General features: G+C 45.8%; 1 protein-coding gene across 2 annotated transcripts in view; it reads right to left on the reverse strand.

Moving 5' to 3' along the window:
- FNDC1 (fibronectin type III domain containing 1) overlaps window positions 1–22,247 on the reverse strand; it is a 103,233-nt gene extending 80,986 nt beyond the window's left edge. For both annotated transcript variants that reach the window (XM_032253163.1, XM_032253164.1), the window contains exon 1: window positions 22,124–22,247. In XM_032253163.1, coding sequence (XP_032109054.1) covers window positions 22,124–22,232 — 109 coding nt within the window. In that variant the 5' untranslated portion in view covers window positions 22,233–22,247. The remainder of the gene's footprint in view (window positions 1–22,123) is intronic.
- Between the last annotated feature and the right edge of the window lie 348 nt (window positions 22,248–22,595).

Raw genomic sequence — 22,595 nt, forward strand, 5'->3', positions numbered from 1 at the left:
ACAGCTCATTGATTCCTAGGACCCATCTTTTATAGCGATATGGTTCAGTTCTGTGTCGCCACCCAAATCTCATGTTGAATTGTGATCTGAGTATTGGTGTGGGGCCTGGTGGGGGGTGATTAAATCATGGAGTGGTTTCTAATGGTTTAGCACCATCCCCCTAATGCTGCCTCATGATAGAGTCTCACAATATCTGGTTATTTGAAAGTGTATGGCACATCCCCGTCTTCACTCTCTCTCCCATGCTCCACCATGGTAAAGATGTACTTGCTTCCCCTTCACTTTCCGCCAAGATTGTAAGTTTCCTGAGGCCTCCCGCCCACGCTTCCTGTACAATCTGCAGAATCGTGAGTCAATTAAATCTCTTTTCTTCATAAATTACCCAGTCTCAGGTAGTTCTTAGCAGTGTGAGAACGAACTGATACAAATAGCAAATGTAATACATTTGGGCAAGCAATAAAAGGGCCTATATATTTCTAGTGTGCTGATCAATAACAAAGCCCATTTCAGTTTCATTTCCCCACGCTAAATGTATAAAGCAGCCGTTCCTGAATTTGAAGCATGAGACACAAAAGTCCTCATGATGAACATTTGAGTTCAAAACAAAATTGAACAAAGAGACGAGAGTCAGAAAGTAAAATATTGGGTTTATTGCTGACAAAGCTGAATTGAAGAGTATGGACTCTAACATGTGGCCACCATTGTGCTTTCTACCTCCTCGTCTCCCTGCTCCTGTTCTGGACCATTGAAGGACTCAGAAGGAGCCTGCGGGGCAGACTGCTCAGCATGCAGCTCCCCAGGTGTGACTGAGAGAAACCGGCCTAGACCTCACCCCATGAACTCCCACAGGGTTGTGGCAGTGGTGCCAAATGGAGCCTTCCCATAGGAAGGCAGACCTGAGAGGAGACACACGTTCCTGTGGCTTCTAATCCATTCACGCCACCAGGTAAAGAAAGAAGGCCAGCCAGGCAGTACTCCTCCCAGTAGACCTCGGCTGTACCATGGGGTGCGGGACGGGGATAGGCCAGATACGTCCTCTATTGTGCTTCTCAGCACCACAGTTCCTCTCCTTAGAGAGGAGAATGGAAGCTCCCTGAACATCCCCAGATGGTTGTCCCTGACCCCACTGGGTGTGACAGTCAACCTGTGGTCAGACTGTGGCTGCCCCTCAGAGTGAGGATGAGGACAACCTCACCCCACCTTCAGGAGATGCCCTGGATTCATCAGTGACCTGCCATGGATCTTCCTGGGGTTAAATATGAGAATACCACCCCTATCAGGACCCCAGAAGGCTTTGGAATGGGTGAACTCATTCTTAGCCAACACCAAAGTCAAGCTGACCTCTGGGCTAAAAATTTACTGCTGTCCTGTCCTATTCCAAATGCCAAATTTTGCCCAGTTCATGCAATAGTCCAAAAGAGCCCAGCATAGACCCAGGAAAGAGATGACGTAACGGCATGACCATCTGCTCATAACACAAAACAAGCAATACAAAAACACCCAGATTTTCACAGAAATCCCTCCCATCACAAAATTCCCAAGGGCAATTTAAAGTCCAAAAGTAGTACCTTCTTTGTCTTGTAGCTTAAAACCGAAAGAAATTAAAGTCCACAAAGCTTTCCTCCTTTACCTCTTATAGTATTCAGCCTCAGTCAAGAAAGATTCCTTCCAATGCCCAGGAGGGGTGAGAGTTCCCTCAGCAACTGTGGCCCCTGCCATCGTTCACTGAAATAGGTGCCATTGCTTCAGGATTCCCTAAAGTAAGAATAAGTGAATCCAAAGCCTCTCGCTTGCCTAAATTCTTAGAGTCCACCACAAAATCTCTATAAGGAAGCCAATCCATACTGTATCGTGGAAAGAACACACATTATTTGTGTCTATCCAGTAAAGCTCCCCAAATTCTCCTGGTAATGGACCTGTGACTCCAAACTGCCCAGGGAACTTCCCAGGAATTGTCCTAACTGGAGCTGGACCGGACTTGTGGCCTGTGCTTTCTGCCCATGAGGCTGTGGAGGAAGAATCCTGGTATTGCTGGTGACCAGCTCTTGCTGTCACATGAAGAAGAGACCAGAGGTGAGGGGAGAGTTCCAATGATGCTTACAGCCATAGTTCTAGGCATCCCGAAGTCCAGCTGGACCCCTGCCCTTCCCATGGTGTAGCTCCAAGAACCAATGAATTCTGGAATTTAAATGAACTCAAGTTGGATTTTTGCCATCTGTAGTCAGACCCTGATGGGCTAGGACATTATTATTATTATACTTTAAGTTCTGGGATACATGTGCAAAATGTGCAGGTTTGTTTCATAGGTATACATGTGCCATGGTGGTCATTATTAATCAAGATCTTCTATGAAGGTAAACATTGGCTGGGTGCAGCAGCTCACACCTATAATCCCAGCACTTGAGGAGGCTGAGGTGGGTGAATCACCTGAGGTCAGAGTTCAAGACCAGCCTGGCCAACATGGTGAAACCCCATTTCTACTAGAAATACAAAAATTAGCCAGGCAGGTGTAATGGTGGGCACCTGTAATCCCAGCTATTCAGGAGGCTGAATCAGGAGAGTCACTTCAACCTGGAAGGCAGAGGTTGCAGTGAGCTGAGACTTCCCCACTGCACTCCAGACTGGTGGACAGAATGAGACTACACTTAAAAAAAAACAAAAAGTAAGATTTTTGAAGCTACCCCTGCAGCCAGTGTATTTGGACACACCCAAAGAAATTGAGGCAGATCCACCTGATATGACTGTCATTCCTAGTAGAGCATTCACAGCAGCCCACCCAGCCTGCAGCAAATGCCAAGGAGCCGGTGAGGACAGCCTAAGTTACAGATAAACCCCCAAAGGAACGTTAAGGGCTTTGGAAATACACTGGTCCCATAAAACCCCAAAAATGCTGAAATTATTTCTTAAGTATACCAAAGATTGCTCTTCAATGCAACAAACCCTTCATGCTTATGTAAGTCTCCCTACTACATCTTTTTTTGAAATTCAAGTTTTACTTTCCATTGGAAACCGCCAAATACTTCCCAGACTCTGAAATGAAGAAAACACAGATCTCAGTGTAACCACACATCTTGGACCAAAAAGTCGATAGATAAAAAGCCAGAAAAGGTTAGGATGTACTGCAATAGCAGTATAGCTTAGAGGTAGGAATCAATGTAATGTATGACATAGAGACTACGATTCAGAGGAAAGGTGGAGAAATTCAGCTGTTATTCATACGATACCAGACAGCACAGAAATATTCAGAAATTCAGAAACATCAGATGGTTGACAACACATGGACAAAACCCTAGAATCACTGAAATGACTGACCAAATTTTAAATATTTTTTCAAATCAATGTTGGAATTATATGTGCCAACTATTTATGACCCAGCCCCACCCAGAAAAAAACCCTGAAAGTCCAGTTTGTTTCGTGGCTGTGTGATGAAAAATTAATACTAATAGAATTTGCATTTGGTGGATTTAATTTTCCCCGAGGAGGCTGCTGTTGGGTAGACACAGTCTGGGTATGAAAATAACCACCTGGGTCCCCTTCTGACATTTCTCAATATGCATGGGGTTCAATAAAAGTATTTTCCACGGTTGGCATTGGTTCTTTAAGGATAACTGTACAAAAAATAAAATCAAACCCTAGCTCTTCAGAGTCTGAACTTACTATAAAACACACAAGGGAACTGAAAGAGCTTTACAAACAAAACCTCTGATGCCACACAGTGCTGTGTCAGGTCAGAGAGGAACATCAATGCAAGCCGGTGTCCCAGGTTCCACGGAAGACGGGGGACAGCCATGGAAGCAGACTGTGCCCTACAGACTTCATCCCTGGTTCACATTCCTCATTGCCTGGTCAATTTCCCCATGAAACTCTTCTACTCCAGGCCCAAAAGTGTCCTTTTGTGTTCACCTGTGGAGGGTGGATACTGATGGAGTGAGGAGCCCTGCCCTGGCTGCAGGTCCCCATCACTGGCTGCAGCCAACACTCACTCCTGAACAGAGAAGCCAGCTGCACCCTGGGCTCACCACTCCAGCCACCCCAGCCCCAGCTAAATTCCCCATGGTTGTCACTGGCCATTCTTTCAGCATTTTGATAACAGCGAAGCATCATTTTATTCAGATTAAAGGGCCAAATTTTCATGCATGCATTGGATGATCACTGAATACGGTTGTGAATCACATTTTTTTTTTCATCATCTCAAAGAAGGCAAATGGTGAAGCCACCCAAATCTCCAAAGAAAAGCCACTGGCCAATCTTTAAATGGCATTTGTCAGATCCATTTCTACGCCCTCCAGACTGTCAGCACCACCACCATCTCCACCCGTTTCTGTGCAAGTGCTTTCCACCTCTGGTGAGTTTCAAGTGGCCACGTGTCAGGGTGATCCTCACATCCAGGCTTCAGTAGACTGCATCCTGTGCCAGAGACCCTTGTGTCTCTGGGCTCTGCCTGGGGGCTGCATGTAAGCTGCCCATGCAGAGGGTTGCCAGGCATGCTGCCTCACATGAAAATGTCCCAGGAAAGAGCTTTCAGGGTGCCTGGACAGCCCACTTTTGCCATTAGGGATCTAAGGCTTCCAACCTCCAGCCAAGGTTGCCTGAACCATTGCACCATGCTGGCAAACTAAGCCTTTCGTTCAGAAGCACCCTCATTACCTCAAGGGTCAATGGCTCCTCATGGACAAAGTTTGCCTAGAATGTGTTAGATTCTAGTTGTTTGTTCGCATTTCAGGAGACGTTGAAGCGAAGATAAAGAATATTCATTAATATAGTTTATCTTTCATTATTCCCTGTCACTATCTTCCTACTTTACTTCCTCCTTCCCCTCCACCCACCAACTTGCAAAAGATCTACAAAGCAGAAAAATACAAAAATGGAATACTAAAATGAAGCATGAAGAAAGTCTGTTTCAAAATAAACTTCAAGTAGCAAAACTGAAATCAAACTCTCAAGCCAGTAGGAACTGACTATAATTTTCCCAGAGAATATTCTTAAAATAAATCTCCTTTATCCCTCAAGATGTTTCTGAGACATTTTAAGCTAAATTTTTATTAGTCCCATTCAAGTCTAGTTTTCCAACTAATATTTAACAGTCTAGCAGCTTGCATTAAATTCAAAAACCACCATCGTAGACACTATGGATTGGCTACCCAAAAGCTATTCCCAGCTTCTTTCTCCGTGCCTTCTACTACAGAGGCTGGAATACCAAATATTGTCATGACTTTTCAGATTCCCTTGCAGCTACATTGGCCACATGATCAACTCTAGCTAATAACATAGAGAAGTCAGTCCTGCTGTTTCTAACAAAGCATTTTGAAGGAGTTAGGTTTGGCTGTTATGGGCTTGTGGCCCTTTGTACCTTCCTCCTTTTTTTCCCCTTTGGGATGTCAAGATGATACCCAGAGATGCTGCTGCTGGCTTAGAAGATGGAGTGATAGTCTTGAGAATGATGACAGCAAAGTGGAAAATGAAACAAGGCTATGTGTCCACAACCTTGTTAAACCATGAGACAGTTGTGGTCTCCCTGCTCCCAAGTTTACTGGTGAATGAGATGAAAAATTATCTGGGTTAGCCACTGCCATTCAGATACCATATTGTTAGCCACTCAATCCACTGCTACCTAACATCACGTCTGGATTTGTAAAATCAAATCATCTCTCGGATTTTTAGATGAGAGTTGCTTTGGTTTAATTTTCATGACTTTCTGTTTGTTATTGTTTAGGGATCCCCTCTGGGAATTTAATTTTGACAGTTCCAATGCTTATTTGACACTATGCCATTGACTTGAGTAATTACATCTGCTCAGAAAGCGATGCAGTAATAAATCAGACTGAACTTCACCATCAGATCTCACTGAATCCAGTCATTAGCATTTGAGGTTTTAAAGTTGTTGGCCATTTTGTTTAGAAACCAGTGTAAGCAAAAACTACTGTTTCAGAGAAAAAACAATACTCCCCCCACCCTCCATCTAAACCACCAGCTTTCCAGAATGGTTTGGGGAAATGGACCTGGAGGAATTCCATAGATACATTTATTTATAACAATCATAAAAGAAAACAGGCACTAAAGAACAAATGCCTATACTTGGGAAGGACTCATGCCTTCCGTTGACAGGCATCAGGGATCCAGCCAGAAGCCAGCACTTCCCAGGTTTTTGTGGAATTTTTTGCACATTCTTCAAATTCAATTTGTGACCAAGAAATAGTTTCTTAAAGAATGACCATTGTTTGCTAGTCCGGCTGGTCTCAGCCTACTATAAACTGTTTGGCATACCAGACCAAAAACACTCCCTGAAAATTTAATCCTTTTCCCAAAATGTGAAAGTCATTGTCTAACTATGTTAAACACTTGGGCACTGCTGCATCCAAAATCACCACTCGTATTACTCAGGAAGCTCCCTGAAAAACAGCCTTAGAAGAGAAGACAAAGGCCAGGTACGGTGGCTCAAGCCTGTAATCCCAGCACTTTGGGAGGCCAAGGCAGGTGGATCACGAGGTCAAGAGATCGAGACCATCCTGGTCAACATGGTGAAACCCCGTCTCTACTAAAAATACAAAACATTAGCTGGGCATGGTGGTGCGTGTCTGTAATCCCAGCTACTCAGGAGGTGGAGGCAGGAGAATTGCCTGAACCCAGGAGGCAGAGGTTGCGGTGAGCCGAGATTGCGCCATTGCACTCCAGCCTGGGTAACAACAGCAAAACTCCGTCTCAAAAAAAAAAAAAAAAAAGAAGAGAAGACAAGCAAAGGTCCTGAAGAGGTAGGTTTGAAACAGAATGAATGAGACAGACACGACCGGGAACCAATGACCACATATACCCAGGGACTACCCCACTTGCTAATGAGCCATTTTAAAAACATTTCAGACAATAATAACTCATTTAATGATTATGAATGGGCATAAGTAAATTATCAATAAAGAGGGGGAAATATACAACACACCTAACAAACTAAGAGTTTAAGTTTTGGATCTATTTGTGATATAGAAAAAATATTTAAGGAAATGAAGAAGAAAGGAAAGGAACATTTGCTTACCACCTACTTAGCGCCAGCCATTTCATTCGTTTACGGAACAGATACTTACTGAGTGCCTACTGTGTGTCAGATTCTAAGTGAGGAACTGGCAATACAGAAGCAATTTAAAATGAGCTCTGTATTATCATAACTATTCTCTCTTTGATCCCCATTTCAAACTTGTGCACTGCACTTTGGTATTCACATTTCTATAAATGATGAAACTGAGCCTCAGAGAGTTAAGTGATTTGCCCAAGGGCACACAGTTAGTAAGTGCCAGCCAAGCTCAGACCCATCTGAAACTATAGACCATGCTCCTCCTACTATACTTTGTTCCCTCTCAGCTATAATTATAATTAAAAGCAATAAATATAAACCTGGAGAGAAATCAGAACCAAAGCTATAAAACTGAAAGCCAATGGCGGCAGCTGAATTCATGGGGACACATGAGCTCCTGTCCTGAATGAAATCTTGCGAATGTCAAGATACCATGCCGCCAAGTCTCCATCTCTTGCTCCTCAACTTACTATATGTTCAGCAACAGTGAGCATCTCCTCCTGGAAACACCTCTTCTCGGGTCCTCCCTGACCACTAGGCTAGCTTCCAGGACACCACACTCCGTGGTTCTCTTCCACATCATTGGCTACTCCCTCTTGGCCTCCTTTGCAGCTCCTCCTCCTCTGCCAGAACACCGAATGGTAGAGCCCTGCAGCTTTCCCTCTTCTCTACTGCACTCCTGCCTCCTCCTTTACTCATGTAGCACACCTGCTGCTGTGACTGCAAAGACCATCCGTATGTGGAAGACTCCTGAATTCCCAACTCTAGCCCTGGCTTCTCCTCTGACCTCCAGTGTGCCCAACTGTCTACTTGACATCTCCACACAAAGAACACAGAGGTCTGAAGGATGACAGTTTAAATCTGAAATTTTAGTGGTAGAAGAACCAGAAAAAGTTGCATCACGGAAGCAAGAGAGATTTTCAGGGAGAAGGGAATATCCAGCTGAAAAGAGCCCATTTTTCTCCTCTTGAAGGAGAGTGCCCACCACCATTCAAGGCCCCCAAACAAAGCAAATATGCCACTGAAATTTCTTTCTACAAATATCAAACTCAGTCAATTTTCTATGAATGGAGCTAATCCTACCTACCTCATAGGATTGATGCAAGAATAAAATATGAAAGAAAATCATAAAACACTCAACACATGCGAGACAATATCAACATGAGGAATAAATGCCACAGAACACCTGGTATCACCAATCACAATCCAATACAAAATGACCCAGCCTGATTCCCAGCACCTCACCTGATATCACCAATCACAACCCAATACAAAATGACCCAGCCTGATTCCCAGCACCTCAGCTTTTGGCCAATTCTCCCTCTCACAGCAGAGCTGTTGTTCGGTCCTCATTTCCTTCCATCTGGGAAAATATACTTTTTTAATTGGAATTTTAAAATCTTGATGGTTGAAAGGAAACTTAGATAATCTGATTCAAATTTTCCTCTTCCATCTGCCTATTGATTGTAAGTCCAAAATAGTCTTCAATGATTTCCATGACAGGACAGACCCAGTCAAATTCCAACACATTTCCCTACCTTCAAAGATAAACATCTTTGAATATGCTATTCAATTGGGTGACATAGAGTTACTAAGCAAAGCACTCCCCTGGGAATACAAGTGAATTAATTAGGAGACATATAAGAAAGGCAATGGGTTTCAGTCTACTGAAGGAAGCACTACATTGGCACATGAAAGAGGGAGGGTATCAGACATTTGCTGTCAGCTTAGTGCCACTAACAAGAAACATTATCAGGGCCCAGAGGAAAGGAAGTCCTCCCAAAGCTAGGATAATCAGAGAACAGAGTATGGAATTAATGGAACTCAAGGAGTGCCTTTACTAGAAGTTTCCCCCATGTGTGGGAGCCCTGGGCCACTGCTTTCCAGGGCTTGAATTCCAAGAGGACATGTAGCCAATCCCTCTCTGTGGCTGTGACCCAGCCTATCGTCGACCCCTCAAAATGCTGAGAATTATTTCCTATAACGAAACTACGTTACATTCTCAGAGTGGCAGTGGAACTCATCCCAAGGACCCCAAGTCAGATTCTGCATGCTTGGTAAGAAGGACACACAATCTGCCCCAATGATATCTAGTTATTGTCCCCTGAACCTCATCCTCCCTAGGTGCTGGCATGGAAAGTGCAGTCACGATGCAGCTGTGAAAATAAATCAGCCCAAAGCCTGACATCCTTTGGGTGTGGTCTGTTTGTATATCAGTAGGTACATGTGTGGATTCTGAGAATTATTAGCCAAAACAAGAGGCTTAAATTCTCCCAGTCTATCAGAAAGCAGTAGAAGAAAATTGTTGGATGGGGTGGAAAATGGTATTAAAAAACAGACTGGAGCTGAGCACATGTTGCAGAAAAAGAGAACGTGGTGGTTTTCCATAGCATCAAGGAGGTCAAAGGCTGTCAGATCCGTGGACCATGGATATTCTGTGGCAGAGAAAGGCTACCCTCATCTCAAGACCTGGAAGTCTCAGCTAGAGAATACAATCTAGACAGAGAAAAGAGAAAGGCACATCCGAAATTTTACAGAATAGGAAAAAAATGTGTTGATTTTTGGAGTTTCAGATTGAGTCAACACCAAAGTGTGCCCGCCACGCAAAGTTTTCAGACAAAGTTGGTGGTTCCTCTTCCTGATCTTGCAATTCTCTATGCTTCAGTGCAAAAACACTACCTCTGGCAAGTAGAAGTTGATTAGAAAGTCTGAGATGATCCTATATTGCTACATTTATCACATTTGCCTGTCATTTATTGCCACAGCAATCCCAACTTCATTACTAAATCTTTGTTACCCCAGAGCTTCACACAGTGCCTTGCCTACAGAAGACATCAGTTAATTACTTACTATTTAATCTATCAGTAAAGGACCTAGCCAGGCTTCATCAAACAATTAAGACACTTGAATGTCCATAGGTCTTTGGAACTCCAGGTTGACAGCTCAGCACACAATGCAGTTCAGGGGTTTATACCTTCCTCATCTCAGCCATGGCCCAGTGCTGGAAGCTGATGAACTATTTTGCCCATTGAAAAGGAATCGTCATTGATCATTAGAGAAATGCAAGTAAAAACCACAATGAGATACCATCTCACACCAGTCAGAATGGCAATTATTAAGAAGTCAAGAAACAACAGATGCTGTCGAAGTTGTGGAGAAACAGGAATGCTTTTACATCGTTGATGGGAATGTAAATTAGTTCAACTACTGTGGAAGATAGTATGGTGATTCCTCAGAGATTTAGAACTGTAAATACCATTTGACACAGCAACCCCATTACTGGGTATATACCCAAAGGAATATAAATAATTCTATTATTACAAAACTATTCACAATAGCAGATATTAAATCAACCCAAATGCCCATCATTGATGGACTGGATTTTTAAAATGTGGTACATATATACCATGGAACACTATGCAGCCATAAGAAAGACTGAAATCATGTCCTTTGCAGGGACTTGGATGAAGCTGGAAGCCATTATCCTCAGCAAACTAATGCAGGAACAGAAAACCAAACACCGCATGTTTTTCACTTATAAGTGGCAGCTGAACATTGAGGACACATGGACACTGGGCGTTATCACTGCCTCATTGACTGGAGTATTGGAGGAGAGGACAGGAGCAGCAACACTACAGAGAGATCACTGGAAACATAACTAATCCATGCCAGGCTTACTACCTGGGTGATGGGTTGATAGGTGCTACAAACCACCATGGCACACATTTACCTGTGTAACAAACCTGCACATCCTGCACATGTACCCTGGAACTTAAAATCAAAAATTAAAAAAAGAAAAGAAATCATGTTGGTAAGCACACCATATGTTTTGAGTTAAACTGTATCCCTTCCAAAAATGTACTGAAGTTCTAACCCCTGGTTTTGTGAATGTGACCTTATTTGGAAATTTTGGAAATACAGTCTTACAGAATTAAGATGGTCAAACCTAATCCAATATGACCAGTGTCTTTATAACACAGAGAGAATGCCATATAACATGGAGGCAGAGGTTGGACTGATGTCTAAAAGCCAAGGAAACCACAAGAAGCTAGGAAAAAGCAAAGAAAGGTTCTCTCCCAGAGAGCTCCAGAGTTGCAAGATAATGCATTTCTTTTGTTTAAAGCCACTCAGTTTGTGGAACTTTATTACAACAGCCCTAGGACACTAACACACTGTGTAAATACAATTCTTCCCTCAGCTGAAGATGGACTTCCAACTCAAAGCAACTCTCTCACTAACGCATAGGCTGACACCACGCAGCTAGGGTGGGAGGGAAGCAGAGCACTGTCACACACTCGTCACCACCCCATATTCTGCTGGAGGCTGGTCAACATACATAAATATATTTAGATATATCATATGTAGCTAATACCAAAGAAAGCACATCTAGTCATTTAGTAAGTAGTCACTGAGCCTCTGCTATTTATGGGCAGCATTCTAGACACGGAGGCTACAGCAGGGAATAAAACCAACAAAATGTCCTGCCCTCATGGAGCTTACATTCCAGCAAAGAAAGACAGTCAAGTATCAAATAAGCCAGTAAAATCATGAAATGATGGGTGTTGATGAGAGTGTGGAATGAAACAAGGCAGTGACAAGATGTGCTGGGGGTAAGGATGAGATTACCCTGTTACAGGCAAGGAGAAGTCCAGAGGCCCCATGAAAAGAGGCTGCACAGGGCTGGGCGCGGTGGCTCAAGCCTGTAATCCCAGCACTTTGGGAGGCCGAGGAGGGCGGATCACGAGGTCAAGAGATCGAGACCATTCTCGCCATGATGAAACCCCGTCTCTACTAAAAATACAAAACATTAGCTGGGCATGGTGGCACGTGCCTGTAATCCCAGCTACTCAGGAGGCTGAGGCAGGAGAATTGCCTGAACCCAGGAGGTGCAGGTTGCGGTGAGCCGAGATAGCGCCATTGCACTCCGGCCTGGGTAACAAGAGCCAAACCCCCAAACCAAAAAAAAAAAAAAAAAAAGAGGCTGCACAAAGAACCTGAAGAGATGAGCCATCAACCCGTGGATGCTTTTTGTTTTTGTTTTTGTTCTTGTTTGAGACGGAGTCTCGCTCTGTCGCCGAGGCTGGAGTGCAGTGGCGCAATCTTGGCTCACTGCAGCCTCCACCTCCCAGGTTCAAGTGATTCTCCTGCCTCAGCCTCCTGAGTAGCTGGGACTACAGGCATCTGTCACCATGCCTGTCTAATTTTTGTATTTTTAGTAGAGACGGGGTTTCGCCATGTTGGCCAGGCTGGTCTTAAATCCTAACCTCAGGTGATCTGCCCACCTTGGCCTCCCAAAGTGCTGAGATTACAGTCATGAGCCACTGCGCCCAGCCATCAAGCCATGGATGTTTATGGAAGGTTATTCAGGCAAAGGGAACAGCCAGTGCAAAAGCCCTGAGGCAGGAAGGGGCCTGGTACATCAGATGACCAGCCAGGAGGTGGGGGGGGGGACGGGGCCAAAGCAGATGGCAGACAGCGAAGAAGGACGTGCTGTGGAAAAGATGATGCATAGTCTGGAAAATGTGTTGGGACCCTGGTTTGTATCTGAGGGAGTTGGGGAACTACTGGAAGGTCTGTGACATTGTGCATCATTAGACTCACTGCAGCTGCTGTCCTGAGACTGGAGTGCTCTGGGAGGGGACAGGAGCAGCGAGACTATGGAGAGGTCACCGCAAAAATCCAGGTAATATGGCTTGGACCAGGGTGGTGGCCGCACTTCCCTGAGATGCCAAATTGCATGCCAGGACTTCTCCGTTTACAAAAAAAAAAAAAAACCACTTGCAAGCTAACTGCAGTGATCACAAGCAGAATGGGCAAAATACTTTTTAAAAATAGGCTTTGGCCAATCCCAAAAGGTGACAGTGTAGAACTGCATTTATATGACATTCTTGAAATGACTAAATTATAAAATGGGAGAACAGATTTGTCTGGGGTGGATGGGAGGAAGGGAGGTAAATGTGGCTCCATTAGGTAGCTCCAGGGCCTTCTCACAGAACGGTCTTGCGTCTTCACTGTCCTGGCTGGGTTGCCACATTCCAGCTACACAAATGCCGCCTTTAGGGGAAGCTGGTGGAGGGTGCATGGTACGTCCACCTTGCTTCTGTCAACCGAAACAACAGAGAGGGAGACTCCAGGAGAAAATGATGTTGATTTAGGAGTGTGTATTGCAATGGGAATTTGTATGCCATGGTGAACTATATGCATATTCAGGGAGTTAAAGGAAGACAAACGCTTTTAAAGGGAAAATAAAGAAGACAGTGATTGTCTTGAGGTAATTATCCTTAAATACAAGGATCAATGAAGAGGGTAGCGCCAGTCTGAAGATGGACAGGAAGTTGCTGGGGAGATGTCAGGTTGTCATGGCCTTTTGCAGGCTTGCAATTTTTCAGTCTTTGGCGAGAGTTCTTGGAACCAGACATTCGTGCATGAGAACCCTCCCTTCCTGGCCTTTCCTGGCTCTGTCAGGGTTTTTAGCACAAGTGATTCCATTTTGATCCTGACAACGTTCATGCTTCTTATCATTGCACAGAAATCTATGACTATCTCAAAATTAAAACTTTTTAAAAACATTTTTTGGAAAATAGCATTTAAGCCTATAGTGAAGTCCGAAACCCCAACTCTTATGTCTGGGGGTGGGAATGGGCACACCAGAATCGGCTGTGAGAACTCATCACTGAAAGCTTTCCATGATGTGCACTGAAGTAAACACAGCACGCTGGCTTCTCTGTGAAGGGCACACCTAAGCTTTCTGTCCTCTAAGTGTGACTGACACGTCATCGCCAGCACACATCTATCACTGGAGGGCGAGCCTTCTCTGCACGGGGTTTTATTTTATATGTGAGTCTGTGCCACCGTGGCGGCTTTCCCCACTCTCTGCCAGAGTACCACAAATTTCATGATGCTTTTGTCAAAAGAAGCTTCTCCTCCTGATTCTTCAGAATGGGCTCACAGTGAGCCCGTCTGCCCCGGGTCCTGCTCTCCCCTGTCTGGCTAGAGTGGCTTCTCCTGAGCTCCTAGGACACCAAACCTGTCCACACCTGTAACACCCCATCCACCTCCTTGAGTGCTGCCACAAGTGACTGTGGATGGGGCTTTATCTCCAGACAAATGTGGGGTCATGATAAACGGGGAGACGTCACTGCACACCCTTCTCAGATACTTTATTAAAATGCTAGCTAACTGCAGCCACAGCGCTAGTGCTTCAAGTACCCACTATTCACACTTCTTCAAGGGCAGCCCGTGCTCATCTCCACTCTGTTTGCAGATTTAGTAGAAGTTTCAATAAATTATGTCCATTCATTTCCTCTTTTCTTTTTTTAGATGGATTCTTGCTCTGTTGCCCAGGCTGGAATGCAGTGGCATGATCTCGGCTCATTGCAACCTCTAACTTCCAGGTTCAAGTGATTCTTCTGCCTCAGCCTCCTCAGCAGCTGGGATTACAGGCATGCAACACCACACCCAGCTAATTTTTGTATTTTTAGTAGAGACAGGGTGTCACCATGTTGGTCAGGCTAGTCTTGAACTCCTGACCTCGAGATCTGCCCACCTCAGTCTCCCAAAGTGCTGGGATTACAGGCATGCACCACTGCACCTGGCCCATTCATTTCCACTTTAAGCCAAGTTACTTACCACTCCCCACCCATGAACTCCTAAAATTACACAAGGCCTTTCCTTGGGAACCACACTGAATTCTGCCACAGACCCACCCCGACCCCAAAGCCACTATACTCAACTATTCAAGACCTGCACTATAAACCAATCCTACCAGACTGCCAACATGGGAATACTTGAGACTCATGCTATCCTGGAGCCCTTTCCAAAATGGGACTGATCTAGAACATATGAGCCATTTCAGAAAACATGGAACCAAGATGATTCTTCAAATGAGATAAGACAGGAGGTGACACAATATAGGTATTGGTCTATATTGTAATAAAGAAAGCCCCAAACAATGAACAAAAGCATCAATGGCCCCTTCCGACCAGAGCCCCATGCAGTACTGGGATTGGCTGCTACATGACCTCCTACTGACCCAGAGACGTGTCATGTTATGGCACTCCCTCAGTGGCCACCAACACTATGGATTCAGGTCAAACCCCAGGACCTTCTTGAGCTGGCTGCCTCCTATGCCTCCAACACTGAATGCCACCATTGCCCCAGAGCAGCACTTAGCACAAGCGACCCGGAAGGTTCCTGGTTCCTCGCATGTGCCTTCACACGTGGAGCGTGGTCTGCTCCTCCACCTGAGATGTCCTTCCTCGGCATCTTTCCCCAACTAATGCCTATGCCCTTCTCAAAACCCAGCTCAAATATAGCTGGCCTTGACCTCCCAGTCAATTCACCCCCAAGACACCTGTGGCACCTCTGTCCTAGCACATATTACCTGTCTGCCTTATCCTAATCCAGTCCTTCCTGCCTGTGTGTCCTCTGACAGCAGGGACTATGTTCATCTGACTTTGCATCTTTGTCTGACTCCTGGTAACCCTTGCTGAATGAATGAATGAATGAATGGACATCCTTCAAATGGAGACTCCCATAAAGTTAGAGCTGGAGGGCCCTTCACAATATCTAGGTCAATCCCCTCATTTTGCAGATGAGAAAACTGAGCCCTAAAGGGTTATGACCCACCCAAGGTCACACAGCCAAATCAGTGGCTCAGCCAGGACCTAATAAACCAGATGAAGGGACATGGCACCATGAAACAGTCCCTAAATAAAACAGAGCCCAGCACTTAAATGGCACATTTCTCCAGAGAAGCTCAAGACATTTTAATGCTATAAGCATCAGTCTCACCCACCTCTGCGAGACACAGGGAGTTGTCAACCATGTACATTAGCCACTAATGTTTCTCAGCACTGTTCTTTGGTCCAGTAAACAAACCTGAATGTCTTAGCACACGGTGTGGCACTTCCGGGAGCCTTCTGGTTAAATACAGCCTCAAAGGTTCAAAGTTGTGATTCCCATGGTAAAGATCAAGCACTCACAGAGAGCCCCTGACGTTAAGTGGTGAAGAGCTGGGTAACAGGTTAGACACCGAGCACCGGCTTCGAGGAGCTGACAGGCGAGTTTTAACAGAGCCACCAAGGAAAGGGGGCTTTCCACAGTGAGGACCCTGCTCATATTCCCGGGCCAAATCCATCTTGTAACAGAGGCTAGATTCACTGCCACTCCGTCCTAAGTTAAGCCCCAGTGGAGTTCAACACATTTCAGTGCCTGGCAGAATCACTTCTCAACAGCCAACAGCAATGTTACAAAAGTAAACTCAGGAAGGCATGCTGACCAGATCAAAAACGTGAGTGCTGACCCTCACACCCAGCCTAGAGACGAAAACAAGAGGATGCAATAAATGTTCAAACCAACCAGAACAGGGGTGTCTGCAGGGAGAGTGTGGGACCTGGGTTCCAAAGACTAAGTATTAGATTACAGACTTTGGGAAAACCAGTTAACCTCTCTGACCTCAGTTCCACCCCCCGTAGCAAGATGAGAATGTTACTGACTTCCCAAGGTCACTGCGAAAATTAAATGAAATAACAGAGAGAAATGGTAAACTCCATAACACTTTAAACTTCCAGTTATTATTAAAAGGAAGTGAAAATGTACACCTAAAAACTCCTCATAAAACCGAAAACAGAATTATGTCGACTGTACTTTATAGAGCATGAGGATGCCATAATTAAATCATTTCCTCCACAGATAGGAAACCATAGTAAAAAAAAATGTGTGCGGCATCTACTTTGTAATTAACACAAACACCTCTCAAGTTATTTGTGTACATTTATAAGGGTAGCATTATTATAATAATTAGAATGCTACGTAATCATCATAATTAGACATTATAATTGTAATATTACCCTCCCTTGATACAAAAAGTGACCCTGAGGGTGGAGAGGAGAGTCAGAGGAGACCCATCAGCGCAAAGGAGGCAGTTTCTGAGTCTGGCACCCTTGTGACATCCCAAAGGCTCACCCTATCTTTCAGCTGCTGCAGCTTTGGTGGCGGCCTGCAGAGGCACCAGCGCACCCCAACAGCCGCGGGCTCCTGACCCCAGCTGAAGGTCTAGGCAGTTTCCTTTCTCACCAGGGCTTATTTGAATTTGCTAACACGCAGCCATTTCGACTCTTAACGAGTGATCTGTCCTTTCCAATGTAACATTTGAAGGAAGCGCCAACGAGCAGAAAAATTGCCAAAAGGCAAGCGCTAAGGGAGAAGCAAGGCAGATAGCTGGATGTTTGGCCTAATTTGCTCATCTCTACAAAGCCACAGCTACAGCTAAGTGCTCCTCTCCAACCAGGGCCGCAGGGAAGGGCCTGCGGGCGGTGGCTTCGCCTCCAGAAGGCCAGGGGCGCCCTCTAAGGGCCTCAGAGCGCAAGTGCTGTCCCGGCCAGGGCGAGGGAAGATGCAGGTTTTTCATAGACAAGGATAACATTCAGGAGGAAAAGAGGGTGCTCACGAATGTGAATAACCAATACCTCCCTGATTCCAAATGCTCTAACATGCATCCACAAAAGTTGGTAAAAGAGATGGATGAAACAGTATCCACCACTGTCCCCAGCGACCCAGTTCTCCTCCCCGAAGTCACCAAAGTTTGCAGTTTCATGGGTGTTCTAACAGACACACGCTATGCACTCACAAGTAGATAAATACACATACATATTCTCTTCTCTCCATTAGTTTTATACCTTTAAATGCCTCTATTTTTAACTGAATGAAAAGCTCCAGATAACAGTTTAATTATAACTCAAGAAATCCCCAAGTTCCATGGGGGACAATGAAAAGAGGTCTGCTCCTTAATCAGCCAAAGGTGATGAGGCCTCTCCCGAAATGTTTGTTTCCAGACTCCCTGCCCCACCCTCATCCCTTGAGGCAGGCAGAATGGTCCCCCAAAGATGTCCTTGTCCTAGTCCCCAGAACCAAGGATGTGGGCACCTCTGGAAGGTGGAAAGGGCAAGCAAGGCAACAGATTCTCCCTTAAAGTTCCAATGCAGACCTTGATTTTAGCCCAGTAGGGCCCATTTTGGACTTCCGATCTCTAGCACTACAATAAAGCTAATACATTTCTATTGTTTCAAGTCATTAAGTGTGTGGCAGTTTGTTACAGCAAAAGGAGATGAATGCACTCCCCTTCCCCTCCTGTTTTCAGGGAGTGGGTCTTTAGAACTTAAATATGAATGTGAATGGTCTTGGTAGGACACATTGATCATGTTCTGGAAGTGTCTGGTGATAACTTTCCAGGGATGTGAATTGTCACTCTGCAATCCTATCACAACCTCTGATTCCACAGGAATAACTTTCAAGATCAGCTGATGAACAAACAGGTCTTCCATCTGCCATTGGCGGGCTCCAGTATACAAGATAAAAGGTGAGAGGGTCTCACCACATTCTCTCAAAGAGGACTGAAGGAAGAGGGAATCCCCAAAAGCCTCACACAGGTTGAGCCACAGGAAAGCTTCTAAAGGTTTCCAGAGATGGAAGGAGTCTCCTTCAATTGGTCTATTCCAGAGCAGAGACTGGCCCAAGGCCCCGGGGTGCAGGACAGCACTGCCACTCATGCCCAGGCACCCTGATTTTTAACCTACTTCCTTCCATATATACCAGTGTGTCTCAGACATTTTGGTGCCTGAATTATCTTCTACTCTTAAATTTATGAGGATGCCATGGAGGTTATGTGTCTGTGGGTTTTATCTGTCCTTACTGAATCTACTGGGAATTAAAACTGAGAAAAGCCTAAAATATGTACTTACTTATTTTAAAATAACAATAATAAACCCTTACATGTTGACATAAAAATATATTCTTATGAAACATAACTGTTTTCCAAAACAAAGAGAAATGAGTGAGAAGGGTGGCATTGTTTCTACATTTTGGCAGATCTTTTTAGTAGAATATCTCCAATCTGCTTATGCATTCAATCTATTGCAGTATGTTGTTTTGGTTGGAGAAAATCCAGCCTCACACATATATGTAGCTGGGCAACTATTTCAATAGCCTTTTTGGATGATTTTGAAAAATCTTTGATATTACACCAAAACTCATCAAGTAGCCATTTCTTAGAATCTGAACGAAGAATGTTTCATATTTTGTTACATTAAAAATCCATTGTGTTATCATGCTCTTTGAATAGATCTTTTACCCATGCAAGATTGTTGTAAGGCTGTACAATGGTCATTTGGATCTGTTGGTTTATTTGGTTATGCAGATCAGCTTAATGTTGACACATTTTGTAATATGGCATTTACAAATCACATTCATTTATATCACCATTGATCTCACATAAAAAATGTAAATATTCGGACAATTTCAAGCTTATAGTGATGCAAATAAATTGGCAAATTCTAATTTTCATTTCAAAGCTCAAATTTTATCACTGCCAAGAAATAATAGCAGTTATTTTACTAGAAGTAGCAGGCTCCCTTGTTCATTTTTGAGAAAACATCTGCCAAACACCCAAGTCAGAATAACTCTAGTTTGTCTGTTGTCATTCTTTGTGGTAAATATCACATTCCATTAAAAAAAATCAGCTAACTTAATGCACAGCTCAAGTGATCACACCAGTGCTTCCCCTTCGGGTTGCCAATGAACTTGGTCATCAGCAGTAGTACCTTATATGTCCTTCCCATTTATTTACACTATTAAAAAGACACACATTCAAAGATACAGGGATTTGGTAAATTAATAATTTTACTGTGGCATCAAGGGCATTCTTAATGAAACTAGCAAATATTTTTTTAACTGCAAAGGCCCCCCCAAAATTCAATAAGAGCATGGTGATGTCTCTGCCTTGATTCACAGTAAGGCACTTGCAGTTTACCCTCAAGCTTTTACACCCTCAATGCAAATGTCAACTGTGAAAAAGGAAAATAGCATCTTAGTAATCTCGGTATTACTTTGAAAATAGTTTTGACAGGGAGAATTCTCCAAAAGCTTTTTTGAAGAAGAAAATAAAAATCATCCGTAACCACCCTAAGATAGCCACTGTAAATACGTGCATATGTGAGTTCATCCACACGTGTTTAGAAAAATGGATCATCCCAGACTAGCAGGCCCATCACAATTTTAATGTTTGCATAGTAGCCTATTGTAGGGATGGATGCGTGTGGGAGAGGGGGCACTGCTTGCTTATTTTGTTTTATGTTTAATTGACCGTACGCTGAAGGGTTTATTCAGATCTTCAGTGTGCCCTTCTTTAAACAAAGTCCCTCTGGAGCTATCATGTCTGTCATTATTATGTGGTCCTGGGCAACTTCCTTACAGAGATTCTGGCCCCAAAAAGGTGGGGGCGGGGGAGTGGGGCTCGACACAAGCAGCTCGCTTGGTCCATGCATTAATTCAGCCAGAGAGAGGGAGCAGTGTGCCCATGATGTTGCTGTCAAAAGGAGTCCATGAAAGAAATGATGTACCCCATGATTTCATCCACAGCATGGGGAGCTATCTACAGGCTGCTATGTCTGTTTCTATCCTTCTATTATTTAATTTAAATGTGGTAGATGTTATTCTGAAATGTGCTTGTCCTCCTTTGCCCACCTCTAGTCTGCTCATCATTTTACTGCAGCTCCCACGTCAACACAGTACAGAGAAGGGCTGGGAAGCGGTCCAACCCCAGCATTCCTCAGTGATCCACAGAGCAGAAGACGAAAGAAGCAACAATGCAGATCGCGGTGGGTTTCCGGGAGCTCTCTCAAACAACCCTACTCGGAACCCACTCGCGTGCAACCCACGGGCAGGTGGCAGAGGAATCGGAAAGGCAGAAGGCTGGAATCGCCACAAAGCCAGGGCAGCACTGGTTCCAGTTTCAGACCATTTTCAGAAACAAAAACTCTTCCAGCACTCGGAAAATTTTAACTTAGAAAAACAAAAGCCAGGAGTTGTAGGTGGGGAAGTTGGAAGACTTAAAATAGTTTTATTCCTCTCAAGTACTGTGCAAAACAGTCAGTGAATACTTTCTTAGAGATCACTAATGGGAAGGAAAAGACCCTACGGCAGCCACTGCCTTTATGAAAAAGTGGCATTGGCATCAGAATACCTGGTAGAAACCTGAACTAAGCACTGGGATGATGTATCTACCAAAAAGTCACAAAGCAATGTGGCCCCCAACTTTTCTTTCTTTACCCCGAAGTAAGAGAACAATACAGACACTAAATAGCATCCTAAAGCAAGTGCCCTCACTGGAATAGTATCTGACAATCATTGTCTGCTTCTTAGAGTTCTACAAACCAATGACCTAAAAACCACAGTTTCAAGTTTAAAAATGCCTGCACGGGAGGTGGGAACAACGGCCGCCAAAGGCTTAGGAATGAAAACCCCGCCACAAACTTGTCTCTCTCTGCAGGAAACTTGCAAGAAATCTGACAAGAGCTCGCTAGCATTTTCTGAAAAGCACTGCTCCCAAAGCAAGCATCCATCCTGGCTGTACCTCAGCCGTCGGGGAAGGGTGAGCTTCCCTGGACTCGACTTTCTCATTTCCCTCTCCCTCCTCTCAAGACAAACATTTTCTCCCAGCTTGAACGTTCCCGCGGGCGCGCGGGCCTCTGCCGCCTGGAGCGGGGCTGGCACTGGAGCGCTGCTCCTCCCGAGCGCAGAGGCACCCGACGGCCCGCGGCAGCTCGCAGCCTTTCCCCGCGCCCTTCTAAAACAGCCCCGCTCTGCCTCCCTCCGGTCTCCCGAGTGCGTCCTCGGGAGAGGGGAACGCGAAGAAAGAACCTACGCTCCCGGGAAATTCTGGGCAAAAAAGACATTCCCCCAGCCCGCACGCCAAAAGTCCCTTTGTCCCTCATCCTCCGCCCCTGTGCCTGAATCTCCCAGGACGCTTAGAGGGCTGGAGCCTCCGGACCCCAGGGCGGGCGACGGCAAAGTTAAACGCCGGCGCGCTCCGCTCCCCGGGCACCGAGGCGTCCCCGCTCCTGCCTCCCACGCAGGGCGCCAAGTGCCCCGACCCGCGAGTGACGAGGACGCACAGGTTAGTGACACGAAGAGCAGCCAGCGCGGAGCGGGACGGCGGGGCCCCAGGGCAGGCGGGGTCCCGGGGAGCTGAGGAGCGCCGGGGGCCTGGCCGGGCGCGGCGCGTACCTGGGGCCCCCGCCGAGGAGGCGACGGGGAGCAGCGCGGCCACGAGCAGCAGCGCCGCCCAGGGCAGCTGGCGCGGCGCGCGCAGGGGCGCCCCAGCCTCGGGGGCCATCGGGAGCCCGGGCTGGGCCGGGGCTGGGTGCTCGCGGCTGGCCAGGAGGCGCTGGCCGGAGTCTGGGGAGCGCGGAGGCGCCGCCGTCCGTCTGTTCTGCGCGCTCTGCGCTGTGCCTGCCGCGCCCCGGCCCTGCGGCGATCGCTCCCGGCCGCGCACCGGCAGCCGCGCTCCACCACTGAGGCCGCTGACCTCCCGCCGCGTCTTTTAGCCGCGCTCGGGCGCCCCCTGCCGGCAGGCGGGGCTGGGGCCGGAGGGGCCGGTGGGGGCGACCCCGGCGATGGGGGCGGCGGGACCAGGGCCGGAGGCGGGCGGGGCGCGGGGCGTAGGGGCCGGGGCGCCCCGGACTGACTGAGTGGCTCT

The sequence above is a fragment of the Sapajus apella genome, unplaced genomic scaffold, assembly GCF_009761245.1.
Source record: "Sapajus apella isolate SASKATOON/1434 unplaced genomic scaffold, GSC_monkey_1.0 scaffold82, whole genome shotgun sequence".
NCBI classification, from domain to species: Eukaryota; Metazoa; Chordata; class Mammalia; order Primates; family Cebidae; genus Sapajus; species Sapajus apella.